At 41.2% G+C, this 23,549-nt stretch overlaps 1 protein-coding gene across 1 annotated transcript in view; it reads left to right on the top strand.

The window, feature by feature from the left end:
• The window catches only part of Ptp69D (Protein tyrosine phosphatase 69D), a 194,057-nt gene extending 180,149 nt beyond the window's left edge, over window positions 1-13,908 (top strand). The window contains exon 26 of the mRNA XM_069837085.1: window positions 13,796-13,908. Within this exon, the coding sequence (XP_069693186.1) occupies window positions 13,796-13,813 (18 nt within the window). The 3' untranslated portion in view covers window positions 13,814-13,908. The remainder of the gene's footprint in view (window positions 1-13,795) is intronic.
• Window positions 13,909-23,549: the final 9,641 nt, after the last annotated feature.

Raw genomic sequence — 23,549 nt, 5'->3', positions numbered from 1 at the left:
ATCTCAGTTCAATCTCTTCCTGTCATTACACTCTTCGTCCTACTAGTCTACTTTCTGTCCCCTCATTCCTCATTGTCCTCTCAGTCACTATGTTTTCTCAGTGCGCTCTATGTGATCTCAGTTCAAAATCTATGCTGTCATTACACTCTTCGTCCAACCAGTCTACTTTCTGTCCTCTGAGTCCTCATTGTCCTCTCAGTCACTATGTCTTCTCAGTCCACTCTATGTGATCTCAGTTCAATCTCTGTCCTGTCATTACACTCTTCGTACAACTAGTCTACTTAGTTTCCTCTGAGTCCTCATTGTCCTCTCAGTCACTATGACTTCTCAGTCCGCTCTATGTGATCTCAGTTCAATCTCTGTCCTGTCATTACACTCTTCGTCCAACCGGTCTACATTCTTTCCTCTGAGTCCTCACTGTCCTCTCAGTCACAATGTCTTCTCAGTCCACTCTATGTGATCTCAGTTCAATCTCTGTCGTTTCCTTACACTCTTCGTCCTACCAGTCTACTTTCTGTCCTCTGAGTCTTTATTGTCCTCACAGTCACTATGTCTTCTCAGTCCACTCTATGCGATCTCTGTTCAATCTCTGTCCTGACATTACACTCTTCGTCCAACGAGTCTACTTTCTGTCCTCTGAGTTCCCATTGTCCTCTCAGTCACTATGTCCTCTCAGTCCGCTCCATGTGATCTCAGTTCAATCTCTGTCCTGTCATTACACTCTTCGTCCAACCAGTCTACTTTCTGTCCTCTGAGTCCTCATTTTCCTCTCAGTCACTATGTCTTCTCAGTCCACTGTATGTGATCTCAGTTCAATCTCTGTCCTGTCATTACACTTTTCGTCCTACCAGTCTACTTTCTGTCTCCTGAGTCCTCATTGTCCTCTCAGTCACTATGTCTTCTCAGATCGCTCAATGTGAACTAAGTTCAATCTCTGTCCTGTCATTACACTCTTCGTCTTACCAGTCTACTTTATTTCCTCTGAGTCCTCATTGTCCTCTCAGTCACTATGTCTTCTCAGTCCACTCAACGTGCTCTCAGTCCAATGTCTGTCCGTCACTACACTCTCTGTCCTACCAGTCCTCTGTCTGTCCTCTCAGTTTACTCTTTGTTTTCTCAATCCAGTCTGTGTGCTCTAAGTCCAATGTCTTTCCTGTCACTACCCTCTCTTTCCTTCCAGTCCAGTCTTTGCGCTCTCAGTCCAGTCTCTGCCTCTCAGTCCACTCTCAGTCTTCTCAGTCCACTCTATGTGATCTCAGTTCAATCTCTTTCCTGTCATTACACTCTTCGTCCAGCCATTCTACTTTCTCTCCTCTGAGTCCTCATTGTCCTCTCAGTCACTATGTCTTCTCAGTCCGCTCTATGTGATCTCAGTTGAATCTCTGTCCTGTCATTGCACTCTTCGTCCTACTAGTCTACTTTCTGTCCCCTTAGTCCACATTGTCCTCTCAGTCACTATGTCTTCTCAGTCCGCTCTATGTGATCTCAGTTCAAAATCTGTCCTGTCATTACACTTTTCGTCCAACCAGTCTACTTTCTGTCCTCTGAGTCCTCATTGTCCTCGCAGTCACTATGTCTTCTCAGTCCACTCTATGTGATCTCAGTTCAATCTCTGTCCTGTCATTACACTCTTCGTCCATCTAGTCTACTTTCTGTCCTCTGAGTCCTCATTGTCCTCTCAGTCACTATGTCTTCTCAGTCCGCTCTATGTGATCTCAGTTCAATCTCTGTCCTGTCATTACACTCTTCGTCCTACCAGGCTACTTTCTCTCCTCTGAGTCCTCATTGTCCTCTCAGTCACTGTGTCTTCTCAGTCCACTCTATGTGCTCTCAGTCCAATGTCTGACCTGTCATTACACTCTCTGTCCTACGAGTCCTCTGTCTGTCCTCTCAGATTACTCTTTGTCTTCTCAATCCGCTCTATGTGCTCTCTGTCCAATGTCTTTCCTGTCACTACGCTCTCTGTCCTACCAGTTCAATCTTTGCGCCCTCTGTCCAGTCTCTGCCTCTCAGTGCACTCTCAGTCTTCTCAGTCCACTCTATGTGATCTCAGTTCAAACTATGTCCTGTCATTACACTCTTCGTCCAGCCAGTCTACTTTCTGTCCTCTGAGTGCTCATTGTCCTCTCAATCACTTTGTCTTCTCAGTCCGCTCTATGTGATCTCAGTTCAATCTCTGTCCTGTCATTACACTCTTCGTCCTACCAGTCTACTTTCTGTCCTCTGAGTCCTCATTGTCCTCTCAGTCACTATGTCTTCTCAGTCCGCTCTGTGTGATCTCAGTTCAATCTCTGTCCTGTCATTACACTCTTCGTCCTACGAGTCTACTTTCTTTCCTCTGATTCCTCATTGTCCTCTCAGTCACTATGTCTTCTCAGTCCACTCTATGTGATCTCAGTTCAATCTCTGTCCTGTCATTACAATCTTCGTCCTACCAGTCTACTCTCTGTCCTCTGAGTCCTATTGTCCTCTCAGTCACTATGTCTTCTCAGTCCGCTCTATGTGATCTCAGTTCAATCTCTGTCCTCCCATTACACTCTTCGTCCTACCAGTCTACTTTCTTTCCTCTGAGTCCTCTCAGTCACTATGTCATCTCAGTCCGCTCTATGTGATCTCAGTTCCATCTCTGTCCTGTCATTACACTCTTCGTCCAACCAGTCTACCTTCTGTCCCCTGAGTCCTCATTGTCCTCTCAGTCACTATGTCTTCTCAGTCCGCTCTATGTGATCTCAGTTCAATCTCTTTCCTGTCATTACACTCTTTGTCCAACCAGTCTACTTTCTGTCCTCTGAGTCCTCATTGTCCTCTCAGTCACTATGTCTTCTCAGTCCACTCTATGTGATCTCAGTTCAATTTCTGTCCTGTCATTACACTCTTCGTCCTACGAGTCTACTTTCTGTCCTCTGAGTCCTCATTGTCCTCTCAGTCACTATGTCTTCTCAGTCCGCTCTATGTGATCTCAGTTCCATCTCTGTCCTGTCATTACATTCTTCGTCCAACCGGTCTACTTTCTGTCCCCTGAGTCCTCATTGTCCTCTCAGTCACTATGTCTTCTCAGTCCGCTCTATGTGATCTCAGTTCAATCTCTGTCCTGTCATTACACTCTTCGTCCAACCAGTCTACTTTCTGTCCTCTGAGTCCTCATTGCCCTCTCAGTCACTGTGTCTTCTCAGTCCACTCTATGTGATCTCAGTTCAATTTCTGTCCTGTCATTACACTCTTCGTCCTACGAGTCTACTTTCTGTCCTCTGAGTCCTCATTGTCCTCTCAGTCACTATGTCTTCTCAGTCCGCTCTATGTGATCTCAGTTCCATCTCTGTCCTGTCATTACATTCTTCGTCCAACCGTTCTACTTTCTGTCCCCAGAGTCCTCATTGTCCTCTCAGTCACTATGTCTTCTCAGTCCGCTCTATGTGATCTCAGTTCAATCTCTGTCCTGTCATTACACTCTTCGTCCAACCAGTCTACTTTCTGTCCTCTGAGTCCTCATTGCCCTCTCAGTCACTGTGTCTTCTCAGTCCACTCTATGTGATCTCAGTTCAATCTCTGTCCTGTCATTACACTCTTCGTCCTACCAGTCTACTTTCTGTCCTCTGAGTCCTCATTGTCCTCTCAGTCACTATGTCTTCTCAGTCCTCTCTATGGGATCTCAGTTCAATCTCTGTCCTCTCATTACACTCTTCGTCCTTCCAGTCTACTTTCTGTCCTCTGCGTCCTCATTGTCCTCTCAGTCACTATGTCATCTCAGTCTGCTCTATGTGATCTCAGTTCAATCTCTGTCCTGTCATTACACTCTTCGTCCTACCAGTCTACTTTCTGTCCTCTGAGTCCTCATTGTCCTCTCAGACACTATGTCTTCTCAGTCCGCTCTATGTGATCTTAGTTCAATCTCTGTCCTGTCATTACACTCTTTGTCCTACCAGTCCACTTTCTGTCCTCTGAGTCCTCATTGTCTTCTCAGTGACTATGTCTTCTCAGTCCTCTCTCTGTGCTCTCAATCCAATTCCTGTCCTCTCATTGGATTGTTGTATTTTCTAATTTTGCGATTATTTGCAATTCTCTCGTACTCGTACATGTTCGAAGGAATTACATATATACGAGCATCGAACTCGGGTAATAATGTTTTTACGACAGGTCCTTTGCCGAACTTGCTTCCGGAGCTGGACGCATAGTACCAATGCGACTCCGGTGTTCTGTCTGTAATCTACGCCCACGATTTCATACAGGTACAGTGTATTGACTTTTCAAATACATGATTGCAGACTTTTTCTCATCGCTAAGTAGCGCAGTGTTGGTTGCCATGCATACATGCATAATTTGATTTACGTTGTAGCTTTGGGCAGCGTATAGGATGAGATTGCCCACTTTTTTATCTAAATAACCTGAGGAATCACCTTCATACACCGGGGGACAACTTCCTGAATCACCCTGTATACCGGAAATGGTGCCGATTTTCCAGATATTTCTGAAAAACTTCCTTAATTATAATTTAATTACTACATTAATTGTAAAGCAGAATACTAATGAAGCGTAAAATGTAATGAGAAATTATATATTGTCTTCTTTCGGCATGCCCATTATAATAAATAGAGTCTGCTGCTATAAGTAGGTAGTATAGAGGTTGCAAATTGCCATAAACCATGTTCGAACAGGACTGATCTTCCATTCATTCATTCATTCATTCATTCATTCATTCATTCATTCATTCATTCATCCATCCATCCATCCATCCATCCATCCATCCATTCATCCATTCATTCATTCATTCATTCATTCATTCATTATTTTATTCCATAGATCTTTAATGAGCAATGAAGCTTTAAGATGTGGAACAAGTCAAAATTTTACAATATTACAATTACAATTTTTACTAATTTTTACAGTTTTACAATTTAGTAATTTTCTACAATTTTTACAGTTTTGTGCAATTTTTTACAATATTTTGGCGATATGTAGTGAGATGAGGTGAGGTCCGAGGATTCGCCAAAATATTACCAGGCATTTGCCTTTTGGTTGGGAAAAACCTCGGAAAAATCCAACCAGGTAATCACATCATAGGGGGGTAATTAAATCAAAGGGGTTGATGCGGAGGACTCGCCATAGACCATCCGGCTTCAGTCCCATAGCTATTTTAAGTTGGGTATGTAAAGACACTGTATCAACTACTAAGTAATTTAGCGTCGATGAGATAGGTGATAGCGAGATGAGACCGAGGATCCGCCATAGATTACCTGACATTCCCCTTACTTTTGGGGAAGACTTCGGAAAAAACCCCAACCAGGTAATCAGCCCAAATGGGAATCGAACCCGCGCCCGAACGCAACTCCAGATCGGTAGGCAAGCGCCTTAGCCGACTTAGGTACGGCGGTGGCTGTCACGAGATAAAATTGTGTGCATTTATCGGACACAAGTCTCTTGGAATTTGAAAAGTCCATGTTTTATAAAATCTTTATTATAAACATAATCAGTACTATGCAAGCTATAGTTCACCATTATCCAATATATTAACCCGCTCGCATAATAAAACTTCTGATAATTTTTCTTTCTTGAGAAACTTCGATATGTAGTATCTGTGACACAGTTTAAAGTGAGTTAAGAGTGGACTTAGATATTGTCATACATGTGCCATTTGATAATGAAACAGCCTTTCTATATCTAGTACTTCGTGTTACACGAAATGTCATTCTCCGGTTAAGATTTAAAATATCGCATTCTTTGGATAACGTGTAAATACTGTTTCTTTTCATGTTTCTTTCAGGTATCTAATCTAGTGCGGTTGGTACCAGCCTCGCAAGAAATTACATTTAATATTAAACAGAGTTATTCAAATGACACTAAGAATATTATTCCATGTGATCTCTTTCCTCATATTGGCAGTCAGCTTATATGCTTCGTGAAAAATATTGGTAAAGACAATCCCATTACAGGCCAAATAAGTCCTCAGAGTGGGGGAGGTTAAAGCTTTCACATTCACAGAAAATCGGCATTAATGACAGTAGGGATGCCGCCTTTATCCCCAAGGAAATGCCTTTGGTAACCATTTTTGTTAGAAGCTGAGTAAGCTATAGGGTCATATTTTATTTATTTGTTTATATATATATATATATATATATATATATATATATATATATATATATATATAGATATTTATTTATTTATTCTGGTGTAGTTAAGGCCATTAGGCCTTCTCTTCCACAACACCAGGAATACAAATACAATAATAGAAATAAGCATAAAAAATACACTATATACAAAGTAAAGTTACACAAGAAATAGAGAGAGAGAGAGAGAGAGAGAGAGAGATAAGCACTATAAACAGAGTAAAGCCACACAAAAATATACACAGGTTGCAGTCACACAAACTTTAAATGAATGATTAAGTATCACAATTAATTGTATCCTAACTAATTAACTAACATAAATAAGAAGCTTACAATTTTAATATAGATTAAAAAAGAAAAAGAAAAAAAACACAAATCAATACTTCTAGCAATACCTAAAAACATTAACTAAGACAAAATTTTCCAATTTAATTTTGAATTGTGATAAAGTCCGGCAGTCCCTGACGTCATTAGGTAACGAATTCCAGAGTCGAGGTATTTCTACAGTATAGGAAGATGAGTATACAGACGTTCTATGATGAGGGATAGAAAGAAGTGCTTGATGTCGGTTTCGAAGAGTTGTAAGAAATTGAAAGCGCGATAACAGATAATTCGGAGTAGAAGTATGCATGATTCTAAACAGAAGAGACAGTGAATGTATTGTTCTTCGTTCCTTCAGACGCACCCATGAAAGTAACTGGAGGGAAGTTGTTATATGGTCAAATTTACGAATATTGCAGATGAATCGTATGTACACATTATGAACACGTTGTAGTCTCTCATCTAAGAGCGAACTTACATTAGTTAGCAAGGAATCGCAATAATCAAAATGGGGCATTACAAGGAATAAAATTCCTTTGTCGTCATGCTAATATTTCTAAGCATTATATACTATTCTACACACACACTTTTTTAATTGAGGCGTTCAGAAGTCAACATGATTAACTCCACTTATGGTTATTTCAGAGTTTATAAGTTGGCAACGTATTAAATTGACCATACTTTCAGTGATCAATGTGATTTTCTCCATAGTTCAGTAAAAATTCCACAGACTGCAGTATTCTTCTCGACTACATCACAGAATTAATAGTTTGTGTTTAACTTTAACCTCCGGTCGAGGTGGGTTCCGCCAAGTTGGTGACCGGGGGATGCAATGGTGGCTCTCGTGCTTTTCTTTTCGGACATTAATCGCCTTATCACCACCCAGCCCTTGTCATTCTGTCATCTTTTTCATCGCTGTATTTCTCCTCGCCGGCCACCATTGCATGCGGAACGCCCACCACATCATCACAGCCATTTTCACCTCTCCATCCCGCTGTTAGTTTTTGCCACGTCAGTTACCATGACGGGATTTGTTAAGAATGCCTGATGAGGCTTCATTCTTCTTCACCTTCTAATTCTTATATCTATTATTAGGTTAAGCTTCTTAGGTTTATAACTCCCGTCTCACCAGCGGGGATCTTTCCTATCTCCGTGGTCCTGTCCCATGGTTTCGAGCGCGACTTCCAACTTGTGTGGCCCGACAGGGCGCCCAGCAACGAAGTAATAGTGGACCCTTCATACTGCCTCTATATGCAAGTCTAGGTGCGGAGCCCGGACCAGTAGTCATGTACACTCACGTAGAACCCCAATGGTGGCCCGGAGCGACTTAAACGTCCGGGTGACCGACTCTGCTCGCGGATATATCGCTCCGACGTGTTACCGCTGACGTATGGGTGTCGCAGTGTAATCAACCACAAGTCCCCTGAAGCTGCGTGCGATCTCGGATTGCTCCAGCTTTGGGAGGGTAGGTCGGAGTTAGCCGAAGTAGTCTGGCGGTTGTGTTCAGTGTAGTGTGGGGAGCCACGGGCGATTATTCCCGTGGTAGGGGCATAAAACTGCGACACGCCTCTGGTGTAAGACTTGCCATTAGGTGTGTAATGACCAGTTTGAAGGGTAACTTGCATGAAGTGGGTTGCTTGGAATCGGGCTGTGGGGGGTCCCCACGGCCGGCACAGACCGAGAAGACTTTTTTGGTGTCTTTTTCTTCCGCCCCCCCCCCGGTGGCAGGCTGACGCCGACGGTTCCGTAGGGGCGGCCAGTTTCAAAATGACTTCTACGCGCTCATCCTCTCCTCCTCCGAAGAAAAGAAAACAAGATCAGAGACATAATACGACTGGTGGTCAGGAAACAAATACTGCTACGGACACGGACAATGTAAAGATAAACGTAAAAATGCCGCCTCCGAAATTCATTAGTATCACACTAGAGGGAACAGAAAAGACAATGAAGAATATTAGCCCCTTCTATGTGATATGCGCACTCGACAGTCTTGTGGGGAAGGTCAAGAACGCAACTAGACTTCGCAACAGCAGCTTACTGGTTGAGACATTGTCTCCGAAACAAAGTGAAACGCTACTGAAGGCGAAGTTGCTAGGGTCTTACTCTATAAAGGTAGAAAGACAGTCCTCGCTGAATACCACGCGGGGAGTGGTACACACAGATGCTCTGGACGGCTTGTCTGACGACGAGATACAACAAGAGCTCGCGGAACAGTCCGTGTCCAAATCTTATCGTTTGTTACGTAAGCGGGACGGACGGACGGACGTATCCCCTCAGCACTGTGTTCTTGACCTTTGAAACATCTGTCCTACCTGAGTATATATTTGTTGGGTATGAGCGTGTCCCTGTCCGAGCGTATGTGCCGAACCCAATGCGGTGCTTTAGGTGCCAAAGGTTCGGACATACGCAGAAACGGTGCAGGAACAACATCAAATGTGCGAAGTGCGGCAGTGGTGACCATGGGGATTCCCCATGTCCCAACGCCGTACACTGTGTCAACTGTGATGGGGACCATAGCTCAAATTCTAAAGACTGCTCGAAATATATCACAGAGAAGACAATTCAAGAACTCCGGGTAAGAGACAATATTACCTTCTTCGAGGCGCGTAAACGTATTCTTGAAGACGAAAAGAAACGCCGACAAAAATCGTATTCTTCAGTATTGCAAAAGGCATCGGAGGGTGTAAATATGGGAACTCAAACGCCTCCTCTTGAAGATCTACTTGGGAAGCGAACAGAGACCGCAACCCAGACATTTGCTGACGCGGGCACTCAGACTGACTACTCGGACGACAGCTGTGGTCTTGAAATAAGGCCCTATAAGCCAAAAAAATAGTCGCTATGACATCCCAGACAGATTCGGCGTCTGTGAGGACGTCACGACGTCGCACGCCTCGTCGGGATGAGAAATCTAGAACCGCTCTCGATCTCGTACTCGATCGAGATCTGGATCTGGAGGGCGACGTGCTGAAAGCGAGTCACCACAATCGAAAATTAAGCTGTCGCAATCTAAGGTACAAAGTCATAGAAAAGAGCAGAAAAGGAAATCTCCAGTAAAGCCACCATCATGATATAGCTCCTCGAGATGATTGATATTATGCAATGGAACGTGAACGGTGTACGCAGCAGATACGCAGAACTACAACAGTTAATCTATCAAGAGAACCCTGCTATTTTATGTCTTCAGGAGACACACCTCCGACCTGAAAACTCCCTGAATATCTCGGGATACTATGTTCACCGGTATGACCATTTTGCCGGTATCCATACCAACGGAGGCTGTGCTCTTCTACTCAACCAAAGTATCTTTTCCTCTGTCATCAATGTTACCACTCCTCACCAGTGCATAGCTGCCACAATAAATTTACCGAATATTGAGTTTTCTATAATTTGTGTGTATATACCCCCTAATACACCTTTCACAGTAAATGAAATAGAAGATATTCTGACGCAGGTACCTGCTCCATATCTGTTAGTAGGGGATTTCAATGCATCCCACCACTCTTGGGGCTCCAATTCTGATGATGACAGAGGAAATAAAATAGCAGAGTTATGTACCCGTTTTAATCTTGTTACTCTGAATTCCAGGGAAGCAACCCATCTATCTTTGGCTTACGGTACTTTCTCTATGATAGATATCTCCATTTGTAGCCCAGTTTTGTCCACGCATTTGGAATGGTGTGTGATACATGACCTACATGGTAGTGACCACTACCCTATCCGAATGCGTCTTTCCGCTCTACGTCCTGCGGAATCTCGCTCGCCAAACTGGGTTATTAAAAAGGTGGACTGGGTCGGATTCTCGCAGTCCATATCGTTCGATGATGTAGGGCATGAAAGTGTGGACTCCATACTAGATCACTTTACAAATGTGGTAATTCAATCGGCAGAGTTATCAATCCCCCGGTCTTCCTGCAGGCCAAAACGCTTCTCTGTCCCTTGGTGGACAGATGCCTGCAGAGATAATCCGAGACCGCAAACATGCCTTAGGTCAATTTGAGCGCCATCCGACCCAAGAAAATTTTGTCCAGTTTAAACGTCTTCGAGCCAAGGCTCGTCGCACTGTGTGCGATGCTGAGAAGACGTCCTGGACAAACTACGTCAATTCATTGAAAAAGAACGTCCCAGCTAACATCGTATGGGACAAAGTCCGTCGAATAATGGGGAAACGTAGTTCTGTAATTCCGGGCCTTCTGAACAATGGCGTCATGACCACCAGTCCCGTAGAAATTGTTGACATATTTGCGAACACATTTGCACAGATAAGCAGCTCGAGAAATTATGGCCCGGAATTTTTAAAAATCAAAGATGCTGCAGAAATACGAAACCTGAACTTCATATCTGATAACACAGAACATTACAATACACCGTTCACATCCGAGGAGCTGGAGGCGGTACTAGACACATCCCCTGAAACCTCCCCTGGCCCTGATAATATCCATAACCGCATGCTTCAACATTACCACCAGCTGGTAAATCCTTCCTGTTGACTATGTACAACAGAATCTGGACTGAGGGAATATTTCCATCTTCTTGGCGTTCCGCCATAGTTATCCCTGTCCAGAAACCGGGAAAGGATCCTTCTTTTTTGTCTGGAAGCTACAGACCAATTTCTCTTACCAGCTGTGTATGTAAGGTTATGGAAAGACTGATAAGCAAACGCCTGATGTGGGTACTCAAATCGGAAAACCGATTATCTAATATCCAATGTGGTTTTCGTAAGCACCGATCAGCCGCAGATCATCTTGTTCGGCTAGAGACCGCCTTTAGAGATGCTTTCCTCAAGAAGGAACATCTTGTAGCGGTCTTCTTTGATCTAGAAAAGGCTTACGATACCGCATGGCGTTATGGAATTATGCAAACCCTGCATGATTGGGGACTTCGTGGCAGTCTACCAACATTTATTGCGAAGTTTATGGCAGAGCGGTATTTCCGAGTTCGAGTAGGCACCACACTTTCTAACGAACATCTCCAAGAAAATGGCGTTCCGCAGGGTTCTGTATTAAGCGTTCTTCTTTTCTGCATTGCGATCAGTGGTATTGCCCACTGTGTGGGTGGCCGAGTATCTTCTCTCCTATACGTTGATGACTTCAGTCTATTTTACAGCTCCCGATATCTACGTTGATGACTTCAGTCTATTTTACAGCTCCCGATATCTACGTTGATGACTTCAGTCTATTTTACAGCTCCCGATATCATCCATCTATCGGTCGACAGTTGCAACTGGTCATCAACGTACTATCAGAATGGGCTCTACGCAATGGGTTTAAATTCTCCACTCAGAAGACGCAGTGTGTCCACTTTTACAACCAACGTGGACTACATCTACATCCTGAACTGCGCCTTAATGGAGTGGAATTGCAATATGCAGACACTGCAAGATTTTTGGGCCTTATCTTTGACTTTGGGAGGCGCATATACGCGATTTAAGAAGGCGTTGTGAAAAGTCCCTAAATATTTTACGCCTTTTGTCAGGGGTTCGCTGGGGTGCAGACCGCATAGTGCTTTTACGTCTCTATCGTGCCCTTATCCGTTCAAAGCTGGATTATGTGTGTTTTATTTATGGCTCAGCAAATAAGTCGAAGCTATGTCTCTTAGACATTATCCATCATCATGGGATACGACTCGCTACAGGGGCCTTCCGAACGAGCCGCATAGAGAGCCTGTATTGTGAAGCGGGGGAACCATCACTGTATCGGCGACGTAATGTTCTGTTGTGCTAATATGCGGTTAAGCTCCGCTCGCAGCCTGAGCACAATTCTTTCGACTCTTTCCATCATTCGTCTCTTTACGGCCGATACAGTGAAAATCTACGGAGACCTCGTCCAGCAGGTATGCGATTTCGTGAACTGCTTTCTGAGCTGGACGTCCGTCTAACATCCGTTCGCACACTAGAATACACAACCACTCCACCGTGGATTATGCGACGCCCCATGTTTGATGTAAGCCTGAGCCAAAGTTTTAAGAATTTTACATCAGCTTTTGTTTATAGACTTCGTTTTAGTGAACTTTTATCATGTTTTCCAAATTATTCTTTAGTTTTTACTGACGGATCCCGAGTAAATGATTGTGTTGGTTGCTCCTTCGTTGCAAATGGACAGATATTTAAATATAAACTAAGCGAATATACCTCGGGGCAGATATCTAATCTGCTCCGACTCTTTAAGTGCCATTCAGTCTTTGCAGTCTCTCTATTCAGATGATCCCCTTGTGTTAAGAACTCAGCAGCTGTTCCACACACTCCTAAGCTCTAATTGCGAGATTGGAGTAGTATGGATTCCTGGCCATGTCGGAATTCCTGGGAATGAGGCGGCAGATGCTGCAGCCAAAGATGGTGCTACGAATGGCACTCTGGTATATTGGCGCGAGAGGTGGCAAGACTTACAAAATTATTTGAAATATAGAATATGGTGGCAATGGGAAGGAGAATGGTCTGCACAAGAGGAAAAAAAATTACGAAGAATAAAGAATACTGTTCGAGTTTGGGATTCGTCCACAAGAGCGTCACGACACGAAGAAGTTTTACTCATCCGGTTGAGGATTGGCCACTGTCATCTGACACATGGCCATCTGCTACGTGGCGAGTTTCAGCACAAGAACATTTTTTATTGTATTGTAAAAAATATGACCGTGTCCGTCGGCAATATGGAATTCGGCCGACTCTTCGTGACGCTCTTGGAAATGATTTTAATTGTACAAATGCAGTCCTGAGATTTTTATCGAGTACTGGACTTGACAGGGTGATTTAGTTTTTTTATTGACCCGTTTTCCTGTCCTCCGGACCCTTTACATCCGGAGGTTACATTTGTTATTTAGTATATAAGTTTTTTAACAAACTTGACATTCGGACCTTTTACATCTGAGTATTTTAGAAATACGCCAGATAATTTATTTGTAGTAGCATTTGTATTGTTATTTTATTGTCTCTTTAAATACTAGTTAAGGTCTGAGATTTTAATGAGTTTTATGCATCATCCTGTTGAAACTCCATTTGTGTACCTCGTTTTAATCGTGACGTTTTTTAGTTCTTTTAAGCATTCTGATTATTGTATTATGTCTCTGTTCTGTAAGGAATTTTAGATAAGGGCGTAAATAGCCATAGATGCTGACGCGCCCTTTTTAAACCCCACTTCACTCACACACTTAACTTTAACCTTGAATATCTCAAAATCTTTGGAAAAGGAGTTAATCATGTTGACTTCTGAACGCCTGAATTGCAAATTTGCCATCACATACGTCTCGCAAAGCTATGTTTATGCGGCGACATATCTTAGAATATGCTCAAACCCTAATAAATAATAAACCTCCCTCTCTCTTCGAAGCAATACTCCTGTCTGTTAATAAAACGTTCTGTCTCATCATTACGCTTGTAGATGGCAGAGAGACAATAGAGAGCGTGGCATACGGTGTCGTCGACCTGTGAGGAGACAACATTTGACAATGGAGGATGCCGTGGACCGTCTAGCGTATGCTACTCTCCGACAGAACTTCGACGAGGTAAATAGCAACGATGGTCCTGCTCTAGTTTATCGTTTGGTTGGCCACCGATACGATGAACGCTTCGTGGGACGACTTAACAGGTCGGGTCGCGTGAGCGTCGCGTGTTGGGGTTGGATGTCATACCATGGGGTAGGACTTCTCGAACGCATCCACTGTCTGTTTACGACAGAATATTACGAACACATTTTGCCAAATGTACTGATCCCTTCCGCCCGGGAATGATATCCAGAAGGGAACTCTTTTCTTCCAGCAGAATAATCACCCTGTACACAGGCCAACCGGATTCAATGATGGTTTACGAGGAGACCTGATGTCGACCTGGTCGACTGGCCTGCAAAATCACCAGATATGAATCCGATTGAAAATTTGTTGGCTACAGTCAAACGGATCCTATGCTCTAATTGGGCAGAACAGCCACCTTTTCGGGCAGCTGATGAATTTTGGGACAGAGTTCTAGATGCGTGGGAGGAGGTGGCCATGAATTTAGACCTGTTCAATAATCTTGTGGACTTCATGCCGCGCAGAATGAGGTCCGTTTTTGACTCAGGTGGTTTGTGGACGAGATATTAGTCCCCACCACATGCCTTATTTTGTTAATATATTAACAAATTATTTGCTTTTTTGTTTATTTAATCATTTATTTATGTTTGATATTCGTCCGATTTTTTAGGGTGTGAAGCAAGTATTTTTTGTTTATACACACTAGGTCTCGCCTATTAATAGCCAACAGGTGATGGACAATAATATTTTTACAAGGCAGACATAAGGAAGTTTATGAGCAAATGCCATTTCACATTTTAAATTAATAAATTAATTAAAAACTAAAAAATAATAATAATTATAATTTTATCGAACCGGGAGGCGCACTCACAACCGCTGGTACGAATGTCAGACATCTTACCACTGGGCCACACACAGCTCTTAAGACTAACTACATTGTAGACGGACGACTTTCATTGAAGAGACACCACAGCAATGCCTTGCAGTGCGTTACGCTTACACGAGTGAACCGCGCGACAGAACTTAGCATTTCTATTGACCAAGAGTCGGCCCATTCTTTTTGCCGTTAAGTGTACATTATAATGTACATTGTTTCTTTTTTATTTTTTGGAATGTGTTCCATGCTTTTAAATATTTTGAAACATTCAATGTGATAAAAATGGAAAATATTATTTCTGAAACATTTCTATACCAGAATTAAAAATAAAATTTAAAATCTTGGGGCCCCAGGGGTCAAAATTTCCCCCAAATTTTGATTTTCTGAGAAGACTTGATTTGGGATTTTTGGATCCCCAGAATGATTATGGAATCAGGTTCTTTTTTCAATTTTTTTAAATATAAATTCGGAACTGAAGGGGTTAAGACATGATCGAACTGCTTTAACTAGTTACCAACGAGATTTCAAGCAGTTGACAACTGAAATGGACACCTGAAAATGAAGAGATGGATTGCAAATTGCCCTAAGTCATATTTTTAAGATTTTGACTTGTTGTATTCAAGTTTTAATTGATCCTTTTCAAGCCTACATATACATAACAGACTCTCCTAAGTCTAAACTAGATCCGTCTGAAAAAACATATGCAGTCACTAGGGTCGTCAAATTTGTTTTATCAGTTTTTATAATTTTTCTCAAAACTTGTCATTTTGTCTTAGGCCAGTTTCGAATCCACCTCTTTAAATGTGCAATGTAATTTGTGCTGTCTGCAATGCTCAATGATGTACTTAAACTTCGTCAGTGAATCATATATGACCTACATGTTTCTCAGTTAAAATACTATTAATATGGGTTATATTTTTATTTAACAGCCGAAAATAAGTGACTCTCTTCGGGGATTTTCCGCTAGGTTACTGCTACCAAAAGTCAGGTAGTTGGCCACCCCTGTTATATGTAGGCCTAATGAATATTTTACACGTGCTTGTAGATTTCATATTTTGCGCCATACTTAAATGTTTGGTTATCTTCAATAGGAGTCATTAATTTTCATTATGTATGTATCGATACCAGTGTGATATTTTAATACAATTCATTGTGCGATTCTGAAACTGATTAAGACATAATAAACTTTTCGTGCCAGCATGTGCAATGGAACAACGTTTATCTTAAACAGTAGTAAATCTTCTAATGACGACGCGATAAGGTTTTCCACCGTCGCTGGAATTGGTGATAGCTAGATGGTGTTCGGAGAAATGAGGCCGAGGATTCTGTATGGGGTATGGCATTCTCCTCACACCTGAAGAAAATCCCGGAAAGAAAACCCATCCAAGTAAGTAGTCTAAGTGGGAATAGAACCCACGACCGATCGCATTCGCTTCTTACTACCGAATCTGCTATACTCTGTTTTTATACAGAAGGAAACTTCCCGCTGTTGAGTTTAAACGTTAGAACAAACCTAGCCAATCAGTAACAACAGGGGTTAGGGTTGCGCTGCTTACTACAGTGTACCACAATATAAGCTCTTGAATAATTTCGAGGGAAAAATTGTTCCGGGGCCGGGTATCGAACCCGGGACCTTTGGTTAAACGTACCAACGCTCTCCCACTGAGCTAACCGGGAACTCTACCCGACACCGATCCAATTTTCCCCTCTATATCCACAGACCTCAAAGTGGGCTGACAACAGTCAAGCAACCAACATTTGAGTGCACACTAACTCTGTGTGACTTTAAATTGTGGTTTTTTGTTACGTACAGTGACGTGTATTATTCAAATTAAGCTTTCAGGAATAACTCCCTGTAAAGTTAATTTGAATAATTTCGAGGGAAAAATTGTTCCGGGGTCGGGTATCGAACCCGGGACCTTTGGTGTCGGGTAGAGTTCCCGGGTAGCTCAGTGGGAGAGCGTTGGTACGTTTAACCAAAGGTCCCGGGTTCGATACCCGGCCCCGGAATAATTTTTCCCTCGAAATTATTCAAATTAACTTTACAGGGAGTTATTCCTGAAAGCTTAATTTGCAATATAAGCTCTTGTCGGCACCTTTAATGTTGTTGGTAGGCCTACTAAAATCCAGCTCAGGAAGGTGTAGTTCTCAATTAATTCAACTATGTCTCTAGTATCGGCGGAGCTAACAGCTGATTTTAGCCTTCGGTTGTTTAGATATGATGTCCCAATGTCACCTATAGGTGCCGCTTCCTAACAGCTGTCCAAAATTACCAGTAAATATATTTAAATATAAATCGCCGTCGACAGTGCCTTTATTGACATCTAGTAACTGAATTTCAACCATTGTTGGCGACTAGCTCGTAAATCTGCAGCAGTAGAGAAGAAAACATCAGTGTGGTTGTAGAAGAATTTCAACTTTGTGCGCACTTCACACAATGGCTTGTGAAAATAGAACTAAGAGGTAAGTAATTTTGTTTTTGTTTCCATTTATACATTGCTAAACTATTGACATTTTATATGCAATTTTCATAAACAAGTAAAAAAGGTGCCTATAATGTACATAGGGACTACAAAGTGTCATGTCACCTCCAGGTGACATTGGTCAGATACATTAAACGTTCGATCTCATTATATTAGTATAGTTATGCTACTTATTATTCTTTTATAGTCTGACTGTGTATGAAATACTGGAGATGATGGAGGAAGACGATATTACCATATTTTCACCAGCTGATGGACCATTTACCGACGAGGAAAGTGGTGACGAGACAACTAATGACATGAACCATCTTCCAGGAAGAATACTCAGATCTACAGTTGAAATCAACGTTACTTCTGCGATGAAGTGCTAATATATAATGATGAAGGAAATAACCCCGGACCATCAACAATTTACGTGGTAACAATCGGGGAAATAAACACTCAAGTGTGAACAGACAAAAACAAATTGCCGAATTCAGATCTGAATATACATGGAAGAAATAATTATGGTCTACGAAAGAAAACGCTGTGTTATTCTAATATTTCTCGTGATGAAAGACAATATATTTCTAGTATTAGTCAGACTCCAGTAGAGAAAAAAACAAAAGCAATCTACTCCTAATATTTCTTTTCGTAATAAAGAGTGGTCAGACAAAGAAGAAATCTTTACATGTAAATCTGGATGAGGCGACGTAGATGAAATATTTGCAGATTATAATGGACCGGAACTTATTCCTGTCGAATGTTCCGAGCTCCTGTTCAGTGAAGAAATACTCGCTCTCATGTGTGAAATGTCAAAATTGTATGCCCTCCAAAGAAATCATTCTATTGAATTGGACAAAATTGATATAAAAGTTTACATTACCATTCTCTTACTGACGGGCTACATGTCTCAGAAATACACAATGAACTTGTACTGAATACCATGAAGAGAAGTAGGTTTACAGAAATCCACCAATATTTACGTCTTTCGGACAATTTCAATCTTCATTCTAATGATAAATTTGGTAAAGTTCGAAGATACTTCGAGATTCTGAATGATAATTTTGGCCAACAGTTTGAAAAGGTATGGTCGAGTCACATATCTATTGATGAAACAATGGTTCCCTATTATGGGAGGCATAGTGCCAAGCAGCATAGTCATGGGAAGCTATTGGGTTTCGGATATAAACTATGGTCAGCAGCGATACGTCTTGGCTATCTCGCTGCGTTTGAACCATACCAAGGAGCTAAAGGATCTCAACTGACAGGCCAAGCAGAATATGGCTTAGGAGCCGCTGTTGTGTTGAAACTTCAAAGCAGATTACCAGCAGCTTTTTCACCTTACAATTTATACTTTGACAATTTCTTTACAAGTCTCAAGTTGTCAGCTCTTACTGAACACAGAAATGGAGGAACAGGAACCATTAGAGAAAACCGCATGGAGAAGTGTGTGGTTGAAGATGCTAAGCACATGAAAAAGCGCAGTCGTGGTGCATTATCTTTCGCTGTGACACAGGATGTTGCTGTTGTTCGATGGCATGATAATGATATTGTCACTCTTGCTTCAAACTGTCACAGTGTAACTCCGATTTTGAAAGCAGATTGAGTCGGTGTTACTGCAGGGAAACGAAGCAAAATTCAAGTGGATTGTCCTTCGGTTGTTGCAAAGTACAAATACATGGGCGGGGTAGAGAGATTTGACGAAAATGTTCATTCTCTGAGGGTGAGCTTTCGTGGAAAGTCATGGTGGTACCCACTGTTTGCATTTGGTCTCGATGCAGCCTGTCATAATGCGTGGTTGCTGTCAAGAAGAGCTGGAGTACAAAACGACTTGACATATTGTGAATTTCGGCGAAATATCGTGCAAGTATACTGTGGTCTCTATGGGAAAGCTCCATACAGACATCCAGCCAGCGGTTCAGTCTCATCCAGAGTAACCAATGAAGTGAGATTGGGAGGCCAAGCTGAGGAGCATGAGAGAGAAAGCTGTTTTCAAAAGAGATGTGAAAAATGTCAACGCACGAGATTTATGTGCAAAAAATGCAATGTTGGTCTTCATATATAGTGTTGGTTTGAATTTCATACCCAGGAATAATTCAAGTTCAAGTATATTGTAACTGTTTTCTATGATTTTCTTCGTATGGGAAATTAAATTTCTCATTCCTACAAATTTATTTTGATGCAATGTCATTTTCTTTACACAATTTCAGTTAATTTTGTAATGTGTTATATGAATATTAAAATGATGGTTATATGCTAACTTAAATTCTTCATTGAATAAAATGACATATTGTAGTCAATAAATGTGACAGTAAGTTTGTAAATATGGTTTTCCATGAATTCTCAATAAATAACGACTTCTATATGTTATAATTAACATTACTTAGTCATTTAAAAACAATTTGTACATCTGTAATGACTTTGGGCTAAGACGGGTACTTTCAGATGAAACTTTATGTATTGACTGTTGTACTCCTTTGTTCTACAGCGATATTTGCCTTATTACGTAGGTGTAATGAATTATTAAGTAGGTCTAATGAAAATTAACTTTTTCTTTTCAAAATACATATAGCATTTCAGTGTTCATGATTGAAATAAAATACATTACTAGCGAAGTGTTTACAGTTTTATTCTTTATCTTCACAACCATTGTATTTTGTCTTGGATCACAATATGTTGTAAAATACATACACCAGGGAAATAACTACAGAATCTGGGGTAAACTGTTGCAATTAAAAATGTGTGTTACCTGTATATGTTATTTAGGCTAATAATTGTAGGCCTAACTACCTACGTGTACAAAGTGGGCCTAATAATTATCTACCTAAACTTTTATCACAAAACTTCGTAATCCTTAAGGGGAGAGGATGATATTTTTTTTGGTGAAAAATGAGTAAATTAAAAAAATCTTTAAAAACTCTGTGATATGTTGGAATGCATAGCATAACATTTTGTGGGTATTTGTGCTCTTATCGGATATTGAGTCGCCATTTTTAAACTTCCTACGTTATGGATTTTTAAATCACTCGCCCACTTTTATTGTTGTTTCCGGTAAATTAAATTTTCAAAAAATTGTTTTTCTTTAAAATACTCTTTGATATGTGTGGAATGCATTGCATAACATTTTGTAGGTATTTGTGCCCTTATCGGATGTTGAGACGTCATTTTTAAACTTCCTGCGCTATGGATTTTTAAATCACACGTCCGCTTTTATCGGTTGCAGTAACTTCACTTTTTTTGCTACATTGCCAGACAAAAATGGATATAATTTCTGAACTATTAAAATTACATGCATGACATTTAGAACACACATTCTTTAGACTATTAGGAAACTTTTCTCTGTAACAGAATTTTGTTAATTCATTTCATTTTAAAAATACGTCCGTTTGTTTGCAAGGAAAGAAATCAGAAAATTGTTATTAAATTTTAATTGTTTATTTTACAAACGTAGGGACTAATATCAAAATTCTGTTACAGACAGTTTGTAGAACATGCTTTTGCAGATACATTGCAAAAAACTGTTTGAATCTATCTTTAAAAACGGTTTAGATATATCGGTTTTAGTACAATCCTGCATTGGATATTTTTTTTTTCAAATTTGGGCCCCCAAATAATTTTTTTTTTTCAAAATATTTTTATTTGGTTGAGTTGCCACAGCTATAAGCTCTCTAAATGCAAAACATTAATATTGTGAGTTTATTTCAACGCAACAATAGGATTTTATTCTTCCAACAATAATTCCTTTCTACAATTCACCTTAAACGCTTTCGTCAACAATAGAATTTTCACTCAACACAGTATTCGTTATAGCACTCCACTGACGGCAATGACAATTTACTTGGACTACTACGAACAACAATGAACTGTTAATCTTAACTAATATTTACAAAGCACTATTTACAAATCAGAACTATCAGTTCTCAGTTCACAGTTCTTCTAGCTCAGTCACTCGAGTTCACAGTATCTCGAACCACAGACCTTCAGAGACAGTTCACTGTACTCGAATTCAGGTCCCTCCAACTACGGTCCACTGCACTCGAACTCAGGTCCCTCCAACTGCGGTCCATTGCACTCGAACTCAGGCCTTCGGATGCTGATACAGTTGCGGACGCACACTCGAGTCGAACTCCGGTACACAAGACTGGCTTGCTTGCTCTGGCTTTCTCACTGACTGGCTGACTAATCAACTGAAAACTACTGTCGTTCCTTCGCGACCGTAATTTATAACCACAGCGACGTAGCCTCGAAAGTTCGAATTCGCGAGTCTTCCACTTCGACGGATTTCTCGGCCTCTCTAGGCAAGCAGAAGATGCGCGCGCAAACTCCCTCTCCACTCTCTCGCCGCGTAGGCCCTTTCCCCTTACTTCTCTCCGCCGCGCGCCGTCCCCGCGCGATCTGCTTTCTTGCGGGACGCTGGTCGCGAGTTCGAATCTCACGTCGCTGTCACAATATTTTACGCCAAACAGGAAACAAGTTTTAAAAAATACCATCCTCTCCCCTTAAACAATTATGGAGTGCTGGACTTGGAGGACAATACTGAACTGGCAACATTTAAATTAATCCCGGTAACTTCTTTCACTTTTCCGTTGCTTGTAATAGGCTAAGTTTGAACTACAATATTCTTACCTCCTTCCATTGACGTAAAATATGTATTGCAGTAACACATTTGATTTAACAAATTCTTACCTTCTTCAATCTTTGTAAAGGATTTTTTGCAGTCATTAATACAAATTCTTAACTCCTTCATAGCTAGACACAAGAGTCCTACACCAAACTCTGATTGAAATGAAATGAAATGAAATGAAATGATTAGCCTAAAAATGTCCCGTTAAGGGCAAAGGCTTCCTCCTATATAGGGAGAGCTCTCTTTGTCTCACGCGGTGAGCTACTCCACGTAAGAGATGTTTATTACCTTTGAATTGCTCACTTGGTTCTCATTCTGCGTTGTTTGCTATTGTTCGCTTGTTTCTGTCGCATTGGTTTTAGTCGCTGTTCATTTGTCTTCTTATGATCACGTCTTATAATTTTATAAGAGTCGAACTCAGGAAATAACTCTCTTACAAGGTTGAAACAATGGCTTATTGCTATGGGCAAGAGTCATTATGTGTGTAAAGTTTGAAATTTTTAACTCCATACGCATACTAATTACTTATACATATCTATACAAGCCTCGAACCCAGGAAATAATGCACTCACGGAGTTCAAACTGTGGCTTGTTACTACATGGGCAAGGGTCACTGCTCATATCAATTTTTGTATCTTTTGAATCACTTCTTCATAGCTAGACCCAAGAGCTAGTTCTACATCAAAGTTTTTATTTTATTTTAGTAGGTTATTTTACGACGCTTTATCAACAATTTAGGTTATTTAGCGCCTGAATGAGATGAAGGTGATAATGACTGTGAAATGAGTACAGTAGAACCCCGATTATCCGTCACCCTATTAACCGATCGGCGGATTATCCGACTGTCTTTTTTTTAGTTGGTTATTTAACGACGCTTTATCAACTACTAGGTTATTTAGCGTCGATGAGATTGGTGATAGCGAGATGATATTTGGCCAGATGAGGCCGAGGATTCGCCAGAGATTACCTTGTATTCACATTACGGTTGGGGAAAACCTCGGAAAAAACCCAACCAGGTAATCAGCCCAAGCGGGGATCGAACCCGCGCCCGAACGCAACTTCAGACCGGCAGGCAAGCGCCTTAACCGACTGAGCCACTCCGGTGGCTCCGACTGTCTTCCTCACCCTTTTTTTTTATTCTCCTGCAGGAAAAATACGAATTTTTGTATATTACATAAGTACCAATACTGTACGTATTTTTTCTAGAGAGTGTTATTACAATCCTTTACCACTGGCATTACACAGTATGTAGGAGGAATGTTTCTGCCGCTATCAGCAACATAAATAGTTACTTATGGTGTTTTTCAACTTGTAAAATAGTCATAATCTACTTTCAGAGAAATGTCCTCCAAGAACTTCCACACAAATGCAAACCTGTGCACCATTCAGTATTCTCCTGTTTGAGTGGCCGTACTGTATTCCTTTTTTTATTGGTTATTTTACGACGCTTTTGCAACTGCTATGGTTATATAGTGTCTACTGAGATGAAGATGATAATGCCAGCGAAATAGAGCTGGGGACGGAGCGAGTAGAACTGTTGAGTTACTCTGTTCTATCGGTTTATGTGCTTGGCAGCGGAGCACCGAAGTTACTCGGTTAACCGTAGCCGTTACCGGTCAGTTCAAACAGAGTTCTACCAGACAACAACGTAGGTACTGTTG

Source organism: Periplaneta americana, chromosome 10 (genome assembly GCF_040183065.1).
Source record: "Periplaneta americana isolate PAMFEO1 chromosome 10, P.americana_PAMFEO1_priV1, whole genome shotgun sequence".
NCBI classification, from domain to species: domain Eukaryota; kingdom Metazoa; phylum Arthropoda; class Insecta; order Blattodea; family Blattidae; genus Periplaneta; species Periplaneta americana.
The sequence above is the reverse complement of the archived record's forward strand: the minus strand, read 5'-3'. Positions and strand labels throughout refer to the sequence as shown.